Genomic DNA, 20069 nt, shown 5'->3' with positions numbered 1-20069 from the left:
TGCCATTTGCAACAACATGGATAGAACAAGAGAGTATTATGCTAATTAAAACTAAGTCAGTCAGAGAAAGACAAATATCATATGACTTCACTCGTATGTGGAATTTAAGATATAAAACAGATGAACATAAGGGAAGGGAAGCAAAAATAAAAACAGGGAAGGGACCAAACCATAAGAGACTCTTAAATACGGAGAACAAACTGAGGGTTGCTGGAGGGGTTGTGGGTGGGAGGATGAGCTGAATGGGCAAGAGGGATTAAGGAGGGCACTTGGTGCTTTAGCACTAGGTGTTATATGTAGGGGATGAATCACTGGATTCTACTCCTGCAATCATTATTGCAATATTTGTTAACTAACTTGGATGTAAATTAAAAAAAAAAAAAAAAAAGATAAGCAAAAACAAAATAAACTACACTTACAATTTTGCAACCGAGAAAACTACTGTAATACCTTGCAGATTTTTTAACATACACATATATGTGTAATATATATGTAAACACATACATAGTATATATTCACGTTTTTAAATAAAAATGGGATTATATTATATTTTTAAAAAGGAAGAAAGGTCAGAATGACAAAATGTAGGAAGTACTCAACCCACCTCTGTTGGCTTTGATGGAAGAAGGAAGAACATTGGAAAAGGCAAGGAAGTGGATTCCCTAGAGCCTCCAAAGAGAAATGCAGCCGTAATTTAAGCCCTTGAAGTCGTTGATTTTAGTCCTTGATTTTGGCCAACAAGACCCACGTAGGGCTTGCAATTACAAAGCTGTAAGATGATAAATTTGTACTATTTTTAAGATAAGTTTGTAGTAATTTGTTACAACAGCACTAGAAAGCTAGTACAGACAGTAACAGGGTATAACCCATCAGATAAAATAAGTAATAGTGAGTCAATACAGATATACAGATATAGATACAGAAAGGTGATAGAAAGTTTAAAGAATTAAGGTATCTATATGGTTCAAAGTATCCACAAAATACTTATTAAGAAGGGAAAGTGAAGCCTGAAAATCACATGACCAGAATGATCAGCAGTAGCAGTGGGACAAATTACAATTATGTGCCACCTGATAGGACACACAATGAGAAGAATATAGCATCAATTCTGTGATATTCCTGACAAAGATCTATAACTTGAATCTAATTATGCGTAAACATTAGGTAACCCAAACTGAAGGATATATCATAAAATAACTGACCTATAATCTTTTAAAGTGTTAAGATTAAGAAAGAGTCACTATGGAACTGTTTCAGAGTGAAGGAAACTAAAGAGGTAACAGCAACTAAATGCAACACATGATTCTGAATTAGATCCTTCTGCTATACTTAGAACATTATTGAATAAGATCTAAATATCAGATGGCAAGAATGTGTCATTTTTAATTTTCTATTTTTATTTTTTAATGTTTACTTTTTGAGAGAGACAGAGAGAATGAGGGGCAGAGAGAGAAGGGGACAGAAAATCCGAAGCAGCCTCTGTGCTGACAGCAGAGTCCAATGTGGGGCTTCAATTCACGAACTATGAGATAATGACCTGAGCCGAAGTCTGACACTCAACTGACTGAGCCACCCAGGTGTCCCTGATTTCCTGTTTTTAAAAGCTGTCCTGTGGTTATGTAGGAGTCTCTGTAAAAAATACACAGGAAAGGGGAGAAAGGCTCTTTCCTTTCTGTCTGGTGGCAACCATCAGCTCAAAGGTAAGCCAAGATGGGTGTTTACAGGTACATCCAGGAGCTATGGAGGAAGAAGCAGTCCAATGTAACACGCTCTCTTCTCAGGGTACACTTCTGGTAGTACCATCAGCTCTCTGTACTCGACAGGGCCCTTGCCCAAACTGGCCCAAAAAAGCACACACACAAGGATACAAGGCCAAGCAAGGTTATATCATATATTGGATTTGTGTGCAATGTGGTGGCCACAAACACCAAGTGCCTAAGGGTGAAGCCTACAGAAAGCCTGCTCATCATGGCATTAACCAGCTAAAGCTTTCCCAAAGCCTTCAGTCTCTTGCAGAGGAGTGAGCTGGACACCACTGTGGGGGTCTGAGAGTCCTGAATTCTTACCAGGTTGGCAAAGATTCCACATACAAATTCTGTCAAGTTATCCTCATTGATCAATTCCATAAAGCTATCAGAAGAAATCCTGACACGCAGTGAATCACCAAACCAGTCTACAAGCACAGGGAGATGTGAGGGCTGACATCTGCAGGCTATGAGAATGTGGCCTTGGAAAGGGTAACAAGGTCCACCATGCTACTGGTGGTTCTCGCCACGCAGCAGGGAGAAGACGAATACTCTCCAGCTCCACTATTACTTGCTAACATAAGTGATGTTTGTAAAATTCTGAGCTGATACACAATTTAGGACAGTCATATCTGCTTAAAAGTGTCCTTTAATTTGTCTGCTAAAATTCATTGTCTGCAGAATGTTCCATGAATGCACTGTCAAATTATGAAAATTAAAATGCAATAATGTTTGAAGACTATAAGTGGTGGTGTATCTTGTATCTAATAAGATAAACGCTTCTGTCTTTGCTTTATCTTATTGGGAAGTTTATAGGTCAGTGTTTAACTGCTGTTTGGTATAACAGGTGTAAAATAAGTTCTGTAACAGTGGAATGTAGAAGCTAGCCATGTAGATTTGTTGATGCATGTAATGATACCAACAGCTTCATTGAGGTGATATAATGCTCTAGTGGTTTCCTCTCAAATGGCTGTTTTTAGGAGTTTGGTAAGAACAAGCTTTTTTAAATTAGATTTTGCTTAGAAATATGAAGAATATCCTAATCTTTTTATCATGATTATATGCAGAATAACAAAGTTAACCAAGGCCCACATTTTTAGGGTTAATCCGATATTCCATTTACTTAGTGGCTGCTTCTGAAAGAATAGTTGAAAAGAATGCTACCATTTTTAGAACTGAATAAAACTGCTGCAAGAGGGTTCTCTTACAAATGAAAATAAATCCTGCTTTACCCAAGCAAAATTGCCTTGGTCTCCACAGTACTGCTGAAGTTCACATAAAAGGCAAAGGCTCCTGTTCCATCCCACAATGAATTTCATACAAAGCACTCAGTAATGGTATTTATACTGGGGTATATTAAAACTGATGGAAACTGAACATTAGGTAAATGAGAAGAATTTACCTTAAGATTTATAAGTTAGTAACCAATGCTAGGATTGGGAAACTGGTGGCTATCAGATAGTGTGGGGATAAAGAATTAAAGTTGGCGTTGATCAGCATTGAAAGGAAGGAAGGAAAGAAGGAAGGAAAGAAGGAAGGAAGGAAGGAAGGAAGGAAGGAAGGAAGGAAGGAAGGAAGGAAGGAAGGAAGGAAGAAAGAAAGAAAGAAAGAAAAGAAAGAAAGAAAGAAAGAAAGAAAGAAAGAAAGAAAGAAAGAAAGAAAGAAAGAAAGAAAGAAAGAAAGAAAGAAAGAAAATTGAGGGTAATAGGACATGAGATTAGCAACTTATTCTCAAACAATTTAGGGGCAAAAGTTTCTGTACAGTACTTATAACATTTTTTCTCTTTTCTTCTTTTTTTTTTTTCTATTTGAGAGAGAGAGAGCACTTGAGCAGGAGAGAAGGGCAGAGGGAGGAAAGGAGGGAGGGAAGGAAGAGGAGGGAGGGAGGGAGGGGGAGAGAAAGAGAATCTTAAGCAGGCTCCACACACAGCGTGGAGCCCAATGCAGGGCTTGATCCCAGGACCCTGGGATCATGACCTGAGCTGAAACCAAGAGTTGGACACTCAACCAACTGAGCCATCCAGCCACTCCCTTATAACTTTTCATTAAACTTGAGACTGTTTTAAAAGGAAAATCAATAAATAAATCAAAAACAGAAGAAACATAAAACTCATAAATGCCCTCCCACAAAATGCCATTGATTATATAAACTGACAAACCTTTTCTCATAAATAATTTAGTCAATATGTATCAGAAATTTTTTAAGTCCTTATAATCCTTTGTTTTTTGGCCCAATAAATTTATCTCTGGAAATCTGGACAAATAATTCAAAACACAAAAGTTTAACCTACACAGATTAAACTTCAGTATTATTTACAACAGTAAAAAAATATATATAACCACTGAGGATTTCCATTAATAAGAAATTTGTGTTAACTACTATATACATTAAAATAGAAAACTTTAGGGACACCTGGGTGGCTCAGTCATTAAGCATCTTACTTCAGCTCAGGTCATGATCTCACAGTTTGTGAGGAGTTAGAATCCCGTATCAGGTGAGCTGGAGCCCCGCTGTGGGTGATCCCTGCTTCTTTCTCTCTCTCTCTGCCCCTCGCTCACTTGTGTGCTCTCTCTCTCTCTCCCCCTTCCCTCCCCTCCCTCTCTCTGCCTGCCCCTGGCTCACTTGTGCCCCCACCCCCTCTCTCTCTCTCTCTCTGAAAGAAAGAAAGAAAGCTGTATGCCACTGAAAATAATATATGAAGAGCTCTGAATAACATGAAAAAATGGCCATACTGCAAAGAACATTTTGGAAATAGCATCACAATTACAAATGCACACTCCTTTTCACCCAGAAATTCCACTGCTAGGATTTTATCCTACTGATTTACATACACATATATGCAAAGCAATATGTATTTTAAGTTTTTCACCACCACACTGGTTGTAATAGTAAAAGATTATAAATAACCTAAATAGCCATCAATAGAAATTAGAAAAATTATGGTACATCTATAACATAGAACATTCTGCATTTGCAAAAAGTAATAGGGAAGTTCTTTATGTAATACTGTGGAAGTCTCACCACAATATTAAGGGAAAAGAACAAAACAGTGGTATGTATATAGAGATATGTGTATAGACATACAGACATACATCTCAGAGATACTGAGAGAAGTGCTGCTTATCAGCTCACACCATGTTATAACAGGGTAGGTACTTCTAGTACCTGGATACGGAGGCGCAGATAAACCTGCATCACTTCATCAGCCCTCCTGTCACTATCTCTGACTCAAAGAGCAGTTTTGCATCTGTGTTTCCAAACTACTTGAAAATATTTTGCCTCTCTCTGCCAAAAAAAAAAAAAAAAAAAAAAAAAAAAGCCTTTTTATCATAACCTTGCCAATTAATAGGGAAGTTTATATTTCATTTTGTTCATCAGTAAAATGGGGGAGATGTTTGTATTGCTCAGAAACTCCTTTTAAAATGATACCATAGGGGCGCCTGGGTGGCTCAGTCGGTTAAACGGCCGACTTCGGCTCAGGTCATGATCTCACGGTCCGGGAGTTCAAGCCCCGCGTCAGGCTCTGTGCTGACAGCTCAGAGCCTGGAGCCTGTTTCAGATTCTGTGTCTGACCCTCCCCCATTCATGCTCTGTCTCTCTCTGTCTCAAAAATAAATAAACGTTAAAAAATAAATAAGTAAAATAAAATGGTATCATAATTTAAAACTTTAAAAAAGTCAAAACCGGAGGTGCCTGACTGGCTCAGTCAGAAGAGCATGCAACTCTTGATCTCAGGGTCGTAAGTTCAAGCCCCACAGTTAGATGTAGAGACTACTTAAATAAACTTAAAAAAAATTTTTTTAATAAAAAGTCTAAATTAAACTCTGAAAAGATGACACAGTGGCCTAGGATCTCAAAATGTCAGCAAATCAATGTAATACTAGATTATATCAAGACCAATCCCAAATTACAATTTAAACAGAGTAATCTGCTTTATACTGAGGCATTCTGACACCATCAACTCCCAATTTTCTTTGCCACAAAAACCCAAAATAACAGCTAATTTGAAACCGAGTTTAAATGTATTTGTATAATCACATAGAAGTATAGATGTTTCTGGCAATTCACAATACTACATATGGTATTTTGTTACTATGTTTAAATATCTGACTTTGTATAAACTAGATACAACTCTTTATTTGCTACATAATTCTAATGAAATTATCAGCCCCTGGCAGAAGTGTCCACTCATACTTACTAATTCTAACTTTATTAAGAGCAAAAAGGTAATTATTTTTCCTGTTACTTTACAACAGATACTGTCTAAACCTGCTTAATGAGATAGCAAATATTCACTGATTGGGAACAAAGAACCACATAGTCAAAAAGTATTTGGATGCAAGGAAAATCAGTGGTTAAATCCATTGAAAGTACTTAAATGGAGCTGATGCAACCAAAAGGAGAAGGAAAAAATTATTAGAAGCTACTTAAAATTATTGTTAAAATAGCAACTGATATCCTGGTATTTTTAAATATTCATTTGTAAAATTAAAAAATTAAACAAGAAATTTTTAGGGACACCTGGCTGAGTCGGTAAACACCTAACCTGATCTCAGAGTTGTGAGTTCAGGCCCCATGTTGCACATAGAGCTTACTTTAAAAAAACAAACAAATTAATTAAAAAAGTAATTTACTTAAAAAATAAATTTTTAAGGTAATGTTTAATTTTAATTGTTTTTTTAATGTTTACTTATCTTATAAAGAGAGAGAGAGAGAGAGACAGAGCACGAATGGGGAAGGGGCAGAGAGACACAGAACCTGAAGCAGGCTCCAGGCTCTATGCTGTCAGCACAGAGCCCAACACGGGGCTAGAACCCACAAGCCATGAGATCATGATCTGAGCCAAAGTCAGATGCTTAACCAACTGAGCCACCCAGGTGCCCCAAGATAATTTTTTTAAATTAAATTTAAATAAATACTCACTTGTAGCAGATAAGAACTGCCTGGATCTAATAAGCTGGCAGCTTCATTCTGCATCGTGTTCTGTTGTGTAATGGCATCTTCTCGTTTCCGCTCTTTCTGCCCTGCTTCATCGTCTTCATATTCATCTAAGCACTAAAAAAAGAATAGTTTCCATTTTATTTCCATATAATCTTAACAGAATGTTGTGACAGTATGTGAAGACACATTTGACAACATTAAAGAAGTATCTGTGCATACAGCAATATGTACATTTAATTCCTGTAAACTAAAGTATCTGCTTAAAATTCCAACCTCCACATTGAGACCCCTGATAACTCACCTTTTCTCTAGACTCCAAATAGCAGTTACAGGGTTTGCCTAAAGGTAAGATTCATTTCTTCTTTTCTTACATTCATTCAACAAGTAAACAAATGATGTTTACCTCTTTTCAGAGAATAACAAAAGATATAACCAAGACATGGACTTTTTAGACCAGTGGGAAGATTGTGCGTGTGTGCATGTGTGCATGTGTGTGACGCAGGAGACTAGTATGTTCTGCCATGATCCATGAAACTACAGGAAGCTAAATGTTAACTTGCAAGCAGGGTGAGACCTCAGACCCTTCATAGTTCTTGAGAGAGGTGAGGATTCAAAAGGCATATGCTCTGATCACAAGGAACATAAATAGCTTGAGAAGTATAGACTTTCCACTACATAACACAGAAAGAAGTTACACTGCCACAATTCCCCAGAATATAAGTAAAACATGATCAAAACTGATTTGGGGGGTAGCACATGGGTGACTAAGTCGGTTGAGTGTCCGACTCTTGATTTCAGCTCAGGTCATGATCCCAGGGTCACAGGATTAAGCCCTGCATGAGGCTCTACAGTGAATATGGAGCCTGCTTAAGATTCTCTCTCTCTAGAGGAATCAAAATAGAGGAGAAATACAGTGATCCAAAGTTCCCTCATCCATCAAACACAGCACTATTGAGGACAGAAGACTTGGAATTCTAGGAATCTTGGCGAAAGAAGGACAGAAACATCCCCAGGGGGCCCCCAGGGACAACGTGACAGACCATAGGTGCGTTATTGCAAATTGGGAGATAAAATGGGCAGTGTAGGCATGGAGGGGAGGGATCCCCTTCTGTGGAAAGACAAAAGGACGAGAAAGAGAGGCTGTGGAAGTGTATTTGGACAAGAGAAAAACCACGGACCGGGGAGTAGAAAAAATGGAGAAATAATCAATTTATAACTCGATCCAGGGTTGTGGGGCTTCTACCAGACTGGGGCCGGCCACCCTGTACATACACCTGGCAGGGGACGGGAGGGTGGGCAGGAGCTAGCCCTGGGCTCAGTAGCTAAGTCAGAGGCACAGTCAGAGAGAAAAATCCTCTCCCTGAGTGCTGTGGGAAGAAGGTAGATAGCTCCAAGGACAAAAGACCCTGCAGGCACCAGCCAGTCAGAGGCCCTTTGTAGGCTGGCTGGGGGGAGTGGCACTACCCCATAACCAGGGCCTGCGGAGCAGGATCCTTTAAGACATTGGGGTTTGAATCCCAGCTGAGCACCTGGAAAGCACAGCAGACTGGAGCAGGACAGAAGAGCCTGCTCGCACGTGCACAACACTGTGAAAATGGCCTGAACAGTGTGGTCTGGGACACCTGGTCAGGGAAAGAAAGAATGGGGTGTTGCCATTTTTCTCCCCATCACCAACAAAGTGGGGCTTCAGGGAACAGGACTGCAGCCCCCAGTGGAGGCAGGACTGCCTACACCAAACCACGCCTCCCCATGCCTCATAGCTACATATGTACCGACGCAAGATTGACACTGACTGAACCAGAGGGCCCCACCTCTAGACCAGCGCAACCACTGGTTCCAAGGCACAATCAGATATCAGTCCAGTGGTTTTGCATTTTCTTATTTTAGATATGTAGATAGGTTTTTTTCCTTCCCTTTCTTCCTCTTAGTTCACCCCTTCCCTATTCTGAATATTCTGGTCGTTGGTTTAAGTGGACATTTTTAATCTATTCTTTTTACCCCTCTTCTGTATCTCCTTCTTCTTCATTTTCCTCTCTCTCTGGATTAAGTTGTATACTTTCTCTAATTCCTGCCTAGTCAATTTTTTCCTCTCTTTTTCCCCACCCCTATCATTTCTCTCTTTATATGGTATAAGGCTTCTTCCACCACCACCACCCCTTTTTAAATTTTTTCCAGGAAAAAATTCGTTGTTACTTCAACGAACAAATCAAATCACAGCTGGTGGCAGGTCCAAACCACTATCATGAGTAGGGAAATAAAGCAACCAGTCACAACAACAAAGAGCATGCAACACACTCCAAAAATCACCTCCTAAAGGTCCAGGCCCTGGATGGTTTATGACCCTTTTTTAATATAATAGTGTTTGCAGGTGCAGGACACACAATAAGCTATTAAAACACATAAGGCACAGAAAACTAGCCAAAATGATGAAACAGAATTCTCAAAAGAAATTCCAGGAAGAAATGACAGCTAAGTAATTGCTCAAAACAGATATAAACAATATATCTGATCAATAATTTAGAATAATAGTCATAAGATTAACAGCTAGGCTTTAAAAAGTAGAGACGCTATTGCTGCAGAGATCAAGGAACTAAGAGATAGTCACAATGAACTAAGAGATGTTGTAAATGAGGTACAAAATAAACTACATGCAATGACAGCAAGGATGGAGGAAGCAGAGGGGAGAATAAGTGAAAGAGAAGATAAAATTATGGAAAATGATGAAGCCCAGAAAAAGAGGGATAAAAAAAAATACTAGACCACGGGGAGAATTAGAGAGCTAAGTGATTCAATGAAACAATAATATCCGTATCATAAGAGTTCCAGAAGAAAAAGAGAGAAAGGTGCAGAAGGTTTACTTGAAAAAATTATAGCTCAGAACTTCCATAATCTGGGGAAGGAAGCAGACATCCAAATCCAGGAGGCACAGAACACTCCCTTCAGATTCGACAAGATTAGGTCTTCACCATGGCTATGACAGCGAAACTGGCAAAATACAAAGATAAAGAGAATTATAAAAGCAGCTAGGGACAAATGGGCCTTAACATACAAGGGTAGACACATAAGGGTAGTTCCAGACCTGTCCAGTGAAAATTGGCAGGCCAGAAGACAGTGGCAGGAAATAGTGCTGAAGAGGAAAAATATGCAGCCAAAAATCCTTTATCCAGCAAGGCTGTCATTCAGAACACAAGGAGAGAGAAGAGACTTTCCCAAACAAAAGCTGAAGGAGTTCATGACCACTAAACCAGCCCTGCAAGAGATCCTAAGGGGGACTCTATGAGTGGAATGCTACAAAGGCTACAAAGGACCAGAGACATCACAAGCATGAAACCTACAGGTAACACAATGACACTAAATCCGTATCTTTCAATAACAACTCTGAATGTAAATGAGCTAAATCTTCCAATCAAAAGACACAGGGTGTCAGAATGGACAAAAAACAATATTCATCTATATGCTGTCTACAAGAACCTCATTTTAGACCTGAAGACACCTTCAGATTGAAAGTAGGGAGATGGAGAACCATCTATCATGTTACTGGAAGTCAAAGAAGGCTGGAGTAGCCATACTTATATCAGACAAACTAGATTTTAAACTGAAGGCTGTAACAAGAGATGAAGAAGGTCATTGTATCATAATTATGTGGTCTATCCATCAAGAAGAGCTAACCATGTTTATGCTCCCAACGTGGGGCTACCCAAGTATATAAATCAATTAACACAAACATAAGCAATCTTATTGATAAAAATACAGTAATCGCAGGGGACTTTAGTACTCCACTTACAACAATGGACAGATCATCTAAACAGAAAATCAATAAAGACACAATGGCCTTAAATGATACACTGGACCAGAAGGACTTGACAGATATATTCACAACTTTTCATCTAAAAGCAGCAGAATACACATTCTTCACAAGTGCACCTAGACCATTCACCAAGATAGATCACATACTGGGTCACAAAACAGCCCTTAATAAATATGAAACAAATGAGATCATACCATGTGTATTTTCAGATCACAATGCTATGAACTTGAAAAAAAATGGAAAGAGAAAAAAACTGGAAAGCCTCCAAATGCATGCAGGTTAAAAAACATCCTACTAAAGAATGAATGGGTCAACCAGGCAATTAAAGAAGAAATTTAAAAATACATGAAGACAAATAAAAGTGAAAACATGACAGTTGAAACCCTTTGGGATGCAGCAAAGGCAGTCATAAGAGGAAAATACATTGCAAACCAGGCCTATCTCAAGAAACAAGAAAAATCCCAAACACAAAACCCAACCTCACACCTAAAGTAACTAGAAGCAAAACAGCAAACAAACCCAAAGCCAGCAGAAGAGAAATAATAAACATTATAGCAGAAATAAACAATATAGAATCAAAAACAACAACAACATGAGAACAGATCAATGAATCTAACCGCTGGTTTTTTGAAAAAATAAACAAAATTGATAAACCCCTAGCCAGACTTCTCACAATGTAGAAAAGAGAGAGAATCCAAATAGATAAAATCACGAAAGAGGAGATCTCAAACAACACCAGAAATACACACAATTATTAGAGAATACTATAAAAAATTATATGCCAAAGAACTGTACAGCCTGGAAGAAATGGACAAATTCCTAGACGACCACACACTACCAACACTCAAAGGGGAAGAAATAGAAAATTTGACCAGACCCATAACCAGCAAATAAATTGAATGAGTTATCAAAAATCTCCCAACAAATAAAACTCCTGGGCCACATGGCTTCCCAGGGGAATTCTACCAGACACATAAAGCAGAGTTAATACATATCCTTCTCAAGATATTCCAAAAATAGAAACAGAAGGAAAGGTTCCATACTCATTCCATAAAGCCAGTATTACCTTGATTTCCCAAACCAGACAGAGAACCCACTAAAAAGGAGAATTACAGGCCAATATCTCTGATGAATATGGGTGCAAAAATTCTCAACAAGATATTAACAAATCAAATTCAACAGCACATAAAAAGAATTGTTGACCATGATCAATTGAAATTCATTCCTGGACTGCAGGGCTGGTTCAATATTCGTAAATCAAACAATGTCATACATCACATTAGTAGAAAAAAGGGTAAGAACCATATGATCCTGTCAATAGATGCTGAAAAAAAATCATTGGACAAAATACAGCACCCATTCTTAATAAAAACACTCAAGAAAGTCGGGATAGAAGGAATATACCTTAACATCAAAAAGGTCATATATAGAAAGTCAACAGCTAGTATCACCCTCAATGGGGAAAAACTGAGAGGATCCCCCCGAAATCAGGAACACAACAGGGATGTCCACTCTCACCACTGTTCTTTAACACAGGGTTAGAAGTTCTAGCCTCAACAATTAGACAACAGAATGAAATAAAGGCATCCAAACTGGCAGAGAAGAACTCAAACTTTCACGTTTTGCAGAAAACATGATACTCTACATGCAAAACCCAAAAGACGCCACCAAAAAGCTGCTAGAACTGACACATGAATTCAGCAAAGTCACAGATACAAAACCAGATTGATACAGAAATCAGCTGCATTTCTATACACTGATAATGAAGCAACAGAAAGAGATATTAAGAAATCAATCCCATTTACAACTGCACCAAGAACCATAAAATACCTAGGAATATACCTAACCAAAGATGTAAAACATAAGTATGCTGAAAACTATAGAAAAATTATGAAAGAAATTGAAGACAACACAAAGAAATGGAAAAACATTCCACGCTCATGGATTGGAAGAACAAATATTGTTAAAATGCCAATACAACCCAAATCAATCTACACATTCAAAGCAATCCCAATCAAAATTGCACCAGCATTCTTCTCAGAGCTAGAACAAACAATCCTAAAATTTGTATGGAACTACAAAAGACCCTGAAGAGCCAAAGTAATATTGAAAAAGAAAACCAAAGCTGGAGGCATCACAGTCCCGGACTTCAAGCTGTATTACAAAGCTATAATCATCAAGACAATATGGTATTGGCACAAAAACAGATACAAAGACCAATGGAATGGAATAGAGAACCCAGAACTGGACTCACAAATACATAGCCAACTAATCTTTAACAAAGCAGGAAAGAATATCCACTGGAAAAAAGACAGTCTGTTTAGTAAATGGTGCTGGGAGAATTGAATCACAGCAACATGCAGAAGAATGAAACTGGACCACTTTCTTACAGCATACACAAAAAGAAACTCAAAATGGATGAAAGACCTAAATGTGACACAGGAAACCATCAAAACCCTACAGAAAACAGGCAACGATTTCTTTGACCTCAGCTGCAGCAGCTTCTTACTCAACACATCTCCAAAGGCAAGGGAAATAAAAGCGAAAACGAACTATTGGAAACTCATGAGATAAAAAGCTTCTACACTGCAAAGGAAACAATCAACAAAACTAAAAGGCAACTGACAGAACGGGAGAAGATATTTGCAAATGACATATCAGACAAAATCTATAAAGAACTTACCTAACTCAACACACGAAAAACAAATAATCCAGTCAAGAAATGGGCAGAAGACATAAATTGACAGTTTTCCAAAGAAGACATCCAGATGGCCAACGGACATATGAAAAGATGCTCAACATCATTCATCATCAGGGAAACACAAATCAAAACCACACTGAGATACCACCTCACACCAGTCAGAGTGGCTAAAATTAACAACTCAGTAAACAACAGAAATGGTCAGGATGTGGAGAAATGGGAACCCTCTGGCGCTGTTGGTGGGAATGCAAAATGGTGTACCCAATCTGGAAAACAGTTTGAAGGATCTTCAACAGATTAAAAATAGAATTACCCTATGACCCAACAATAGTACTACTAAAAATTCATCCAAAGGATACAGGAGTGCTGATTCATAGGGGCACATGTACCCCAATGTTTACAGCAGTGCTTTCAACAATAGCCAAATTATGAAAAGAGCCCAAATGTCCATCAACTGATGAATGGATAAAGAAGATGTGGTTTAGGGGCACATGGGTGGCTCAGTCGGTTGGGTGTCTGTCTTCGGCTTAGGTCATGAACTCGCAGCCTGTGAGTTCCAGCCCTGCATCAGGCTCTGTGCTGATAGCTCAGAGCCTGGAACATGCTTCGGATTCTGTGTCTCCCTCTCTCTCAAAAATAAAGAAACACTTAAAAATAACTTAAAAAAAAAAAAAGATGTGATTTATGTATACAATGGAATACTATTTGGCAATGAGAAAGAATGAAATCCTGCCATTTGCAACAACGTGGATAGAACTGGAGGTATTATGCTAAGTGAAATAAGTCAGTCAGAGAAAGACCTATCATGTTTTCACTCATATGTTGAACTTGAGAAATGTAACAGAAGACCATGGGGGAAGGGAAGGGGGGAGAAAACAGTTTCAAACAGAGAGGGAGGCAAACCCATAAGAGACTCTTAAAGATAGAGAGGAATGTTGATGGGGGAGGGGGGCGGGGAAAGAGGAAAATGGGTGATGGGCATTGAGGAGGGCACTTGGGATGAGCACTGGATGCTATATGTAAGTGATGATTCATGGGAATCTACTCCTGAAGCCAAGAGCAAGCACAGTGTATACACTGTATGCTACCTAACTTGACAATAAATTATATTAAAAAAAAAAAATCTCTCTCTCTCTAGGAGTGCCTGGGTGGCTCAGTCGCTTAAGTATCCAACTTCCACTCAGGTCATTATCTCGCGGTTCATGAGTTGGAGCCCCATATCGGGATGTGTGCTGACAGCTCAGAGTCTGAAGCCTGCTTCACATTCTGTGTCTCCCTCTCTGCCCCTTCCCCACTCACACTCTTTCTCTCTCTCTAAAATAAATGTCAAAAAAATTTTTTTGAAGATTCTCTAACAAATAAAAGAAACTTATTTTGGGAACAGAACCTGTATACAGCTGTTCAAAGTGGAAATTAACAGGGGTCAAAAGTGGAGTAGACAACAATGTAGGCAATTTGATCCTATGAAAAATAATGTATCCTAGCAGGACAACAGAAACAACAAAAGAAATCTTGTAAAGGGTACCAAGGTTAAAGAAATTAGTCCTGATTAGAAAAACAATCTCTCTTAGAACTCTCTAAAAAACTTTTTCAGACCAATAGATAGTGTCATGTTTAATGGCAAAATATCCACAAAATTTAAAAGCAAAATCAGACTTAAAACATTCATATTCATTCCACTATCAAGATAGCTGTTAACATCACTCTGGGAGTGCTATCTGATTAAACTAGGTAATAAACAATTTCAACTTTAGAAAGAAAGCAAAATCCCTTTACCTCAGATCATATAATTTCATTGAGATAATAACATAAAAATATTTTAGAATTATTAGAGCTTGTTACGATGGTTTTTATGTAAGTATGAAAAAACAGCTTCCCAAAGTAAAATCAATAGTCAGATTGTATAATTTTATAATAATAAGTATAAAAAACAATAACCTTTATGAAACAGAACTATAAAACTTTGCTGAGAAATATAAACTAAAACCTATTCTTAAATGGAGAAAAACCTAACATTGTGAAGATATCAATAATCTGTAAATCAATTTGTAAGTTGAATAAAAATTCCAATCAATATCTTAAGGGAATTTATTTGGAAAGTAGAGTGGGTCATCTGGATAAATAAATACATAATGCATCCAGAAAACTTACTTTTCTGAAAAGAGTTATGACAGAACATTCACTCGTTAACATTAAAATGTATAAATTCACAATAATAACTGTACAATCGAGGCCCTTAGGAAAAAAGAATACAGTAAAAGAATTCTTCGATACTGAGACAAGAGATCAATCATTTAATGCAGAGTGCGGGCTAACAAGCACAAGAATAAGATCTGGGAAAAATAAAGAGTGGTCTTATCTCTAGCCTTCTACTCTAGGAAAGCAAACATCACTCATTCTCCAGTACCTGGACTGCAAAAATACCTTACCATAAGATCGAATGTTAGTCACACAAAGCTAGAACTCTTATATTCTAGAGTAGCATAGATAGAAAGCAAAAGTTGAAGCAAGTAGCGATGAACTCCCTGGGAACAGGGATAATATTTTATTTCTCCTTGTTTTCATTTGCTGAGATCCAGTCTCTCGATACTGACCACCTTCCCTCCTTCCACTACATCAATAAATGTAGACTCCCTTGCTAGCAAATTAAAAAGAAGAAGAAAAAAATTCAGCAAATGTTAAATGAATGAATGAGTTAACAAGATGAGACAAATTAGGGGGATGGGCAATGGTACCCCAACTTAAAACTGAACATTCTTTCTCATGGCAATGCTGTCACCTACTGACCCACGAACCTACTCATCACACATACTATCTCTGTGGAGAGTGTATGCATCTTACATTCTAGGCAGGTTTTAGAAAAGTGATTACTTGATGAATCACAACTTCCCTCCAAGGTTCTTCTAGCAACCAATACAGTTCTTTTGGCAACAAGCATCCTAAAAATTCTTTAAGCTATCTTACATAACTGGGATAAATACACCTGGAGGAACACTTTGCTAGAAATGGTGAGAAATAATGAAAAGTAAAAAAGAACTGAGTTAATGGACCAAGGTGGGTTAAGACATTTTCTACTTCTATTTCTTGCAAACATTAGTATTTCTCAAAGTGCACAGCCAACTGATATCCTTAAGAGAGACAGAATTATGTTTTAAGATTTTTTATTTTTAAGTATTCTCTACATCCAACATGGGGCTCAAACTCACAACCCCAAGATCAAGACTCACATGCTCCATCAACTGAGCCAGCCAGGCATCCTGACAGTTATTTTTTTTTATCTGAAATGTTTTTTTTTCTTTTTTATTGTTTTCTTAAATATAAATCCAAGTTAGTTAACATATAGTATAATAATGACTTCAGGAATAGAATTTAGTGATTCACTGCTTACATATAACACCCAGTGCTCATCCCAACAAGTGTCCTCCTTAACGCCCCTCAACCATTTAGCTCTTCCCCACCCAACAACCCCTCCAGCAACCCTCAGTTTGTTCTCTGTATTCAAGAGTGTCTTATGGTTTGTCTCCTTTGTTTTTACATTGTTTTTGCTTCCCTTCCTTACGTTCATCTGTTTTTTATCTACAGTTTTCAGTGTACAGAATTTTCACCTCTTTGGTTAGGTTTATTCCTAGGTATTTTATGGTTTTGAGTGCAATTGTAAATGGGATCGAGTCCTTGATTTCTCTTTCTGCTGCTTCATAACTGGTGTATAGAAATGCAATGAATTTCTGTGCATTTATTTTATATCCTGCGACATTGCTGAATTCATGTATCAGTTCTAGCAGCCTTTTGGATCTTCCACATACAGCATCACTTCATTTGTGAAGAGTGAAAGTTTGACTTCCTCCTTGCCGATCTGGATGACTTTTATTTCTTTGTGTTGTCTGATTGCTGAGGCTAGGACTTCCAACACTATGTTGGGTAACAGTGGTGAGAGTGGACATCCTTGTTGTATTCCTGACCTTAGGGGAAAGCACTCAGTTTTTCCCCATTGAGGATATTAGTGGCAGGTCTTTCATGATCTTGAGGTATGATGTTTCTATATCTACTTTCTTGAGGGTTTTTATCAAGAAAGGATGCTGTATTTTTTCAAACACTTTTTCAGCATCTATTGAGAGGATCATGTGGTTCTTATCCTTCTTTTATAATGTGATGCATCACACTGATTGATTTGTAGATACTGAACAAGCCCTGTATCCCAAGAATAAATCCCACTTGATCATGGTGAATAATTCTTTTAATGTATTGTTGAATCTGGTTGGCTAGTATCTTGTTGAGAATTTTGTATTCATGTTCATCAGGGAAACTGCTGTGTAGTTCTCCTTTTTAGTCGGGTCTTTGTCTGGTTTTGGAATCAAAGTAATGCTGGCCTCATAGAATGAGTTTGGAAGTTTTCTCTCCATTTCTATTTTTTGGAATGGCTTCAAAAGAACAGGAGTTAACTCTTCTTTAAATGTTTGGTAGAATTCCCCTGGAAAGCCATCTGTCCCTGGACTCTTGTTTGTTGGGAGATTTTTGATTACTGATTCAATTTCTTTATTGGTTATGCGTCTGTTCAAATCTTCTATTTCTTCCTATTTCAGTTTTAGTAGTTTATATGTTTCTAGAAATTTGTCCATTTCATTCAGATTGCCCAATTTGCTGGCATATAATTGCTCATAATATTCTCTTATTATTGTTAGCATTTCTGCAGTTTGGTTGTGCTCTCTCCTCTTTAATTCATGATTTTATTTATTTGGGCCCTTTTCCTTTTTCTTTTTGATTAGTCTCGCTAGGGGGTGTATCAATTTTGTCATTTTTTTCAAAGAACCAGCTCTTGGTCATTGATCTGTTCTACTGGTTTTTTTATTTTGCTATCACTGATTTCTGCTCTAATCTTTATTATTTCCCTTTTTCTGCTGGTTTGGACTTTATTTTCTGTTTTTTCCAGCTCTTTTAGGTGTAAGGCTGGGTTGTGTATTTGAGACCTTTCTTCCTTCTTTAGGAAGGCCTGGATTGCTATTTTCTTCCCTCTTATGACTGCCTTTGCTGCATCTCAAATGCACGACAACAAGGATGGACAAAGCAGAGCAGCGAATCTGCGATATAGAAGACAAAATTTTGGATAATAATGAAGCAGAAAAAGAGGTAAATAAAGGCAATAAAATCACAATACAAGACTTAGAGAAATCAATGACTTATTAAAAAAGAATAACATCCAAATCATAGCAGTCCCAGAAGATGAAGAGAGAGAAGAAGGGCAGAAGGTTTATGTGAGCAAATTATAGTGGAAAACTTTCCTAATTTTGGGAAGGACAAAGACATCAAAATCCAAGAAGCACAGAGAACTACCATTAGATTCAACAAAAACTGACCATCACCAAGCACATCATAATCAAATTCATAAAATACACAGACAAGGAAAGAATTATGAAAGCAGCAAAGGAAAAAAAAAGTCCCTAACCTATAAGGGAAGACAGATCTGGTTTGCAGCAGATCTATCCACAGAAACTTGGCAGGCCAGAAAGGAGTGGAAGGATATATACAATGTGTTGAACTGGAAAAATATGCAGCCAAGAATTATTCATTCAGCAAGGCTGTCATTCAAAATAGAAGGAGAAAGAGGTTCCCAAACAAAAACTAAAGGAGTTCGTGACCATTAAACCAGCCCCACAAGAAGTTCTAAGAGGGACCCTTTGAGTGGAGGAAACACAAAACAAAACAAAAAAGACCAAAAGAAACAAAGACTAGAAAGGACCAGAGAATATCACCAGAAACACCAACTTTACAGGCAACACAATGCCACTAAGTTTATATCTTTCAGTACTCACTCTAAATGTCAATGGATTAAATGCTCCAATCAAAAGACATAGGGTATCAGAATGTATAATAAAACAGGATCCATCTATATGCTGGTTACTAGAGACCCATTTTAGACCTAAAGACACCTGCAGATTGAAAGTAAGGGGAGGAAGAACTGTCTACCATGCTAGTGGTTGCCAAAAGAAAGCTGTAGTAGCCATACTCCTATCAGACAAACTAAATTTTAAAATAAAGACTGTAACAAGAGATAAAGAAGGGCATTACATCATAATTAAGGGGTTTATCCACCAAGATCTAACAACTGTAAATATTTATGCCCCCAATGTGAAAGCACCCAAATATATAAATCAATTAATCACAAACATAAAAGAAACTCATTGATAATAATACCATAATAGTAGGGGACCTTCAACACCCACTTACAACAATGGACAGATCATGTAAGCAGAAAACCAACAAGGAAACAATGGCTTTGAATGACACACTGGACCGGATGGACTTAATAGGTATGTTCAGAACATTTCATCCTAATGTAGCAGAATACACATGTAACATTCATTATCTAGAATAGATCGCAGACTGCGACACAAATCAGACCTCAACAAGATCAAGATCATACCCTGCATATTTTCAGACCACAACACTATGAAACTCGAAATTAACCACAAGAAAAAATTCAGGAAGACCATGAATACTTGGAGATTAAAGAACATCCTAAAAGAACGGGTTAACCAATAAATTAAGGAGGAAATTAAAATGTACATGGAAGACAATGAATATGAAAACACAACAGCCCAACAGTTACATAAAATTTTTTTTTAAGTTTATTTTTGAGAGAGAGAGAGAGAGAGAGAGAGAGAGAGAGGAAGAGAGAAAGAACAAGCAGAGGAGGGACAGAGAAAGGGAGAAAGAGAATCTCAAAGAGGCTCTGCACTGTCAGTGCAGAACCCATGCAGGGCTCAAGCTCACAAATTGCAAGATCAGGACATGAGCTGAAATCAACAGTCAGACACTTAACCAAATAGGCTGCCCAGGCACCCCTCCCCCTCAACAGTAATTTTTAAATAAGTACTA

The 20069-nt window shown here is 37.8% G+C and overlaps 1 protein-coding gene across 3 annotated transcripts in view; it reads right to left on the bottom strand.

The window, feature by feature from the left end:
- The window catches only part of PAWR (pro-apoptotic WT1 regulator), a 140268-nt gene that overhangs the window by 48409 nt on the left and 71790 nt on the right, over positions 1-20069 (bottom strand). For all 3 annotated transcript variants that reach the window (XR_009265505.1, XM_058741932.1, XM_058741933.1), the window contains exon 2: positions 6670-6801. Coding sequence is in view for 2 of the 3 variants with exons in the window: in XM_058741932.1 (XP_058597915.1) it covers positions 6670-6801 (132 nt within the window). In the remaining variant the exon portion in view is untranslated. The remainder of the gene's footprint in view (positions 1-6669; positions 6802-20069) is intronic.

This window comes from Neofelis nebulosa, chromosome 8 (assembly GCF_028018385.1).
Source record: "Neofelis nebulosa isolate mNeoNeb1 chromosome 8, mNeoNeb1.pri, whole genome shotgun sequence".
NCBI classification, from domain to species: Eukaryota; Metazoa; Chordata; class Mammalia; order Carnivora; family Felidae; genus Neofelis; species Neofelis nebulosa.
This window is presented reverse-complemented; position numbering and strand designations above follow the sequence as displayed.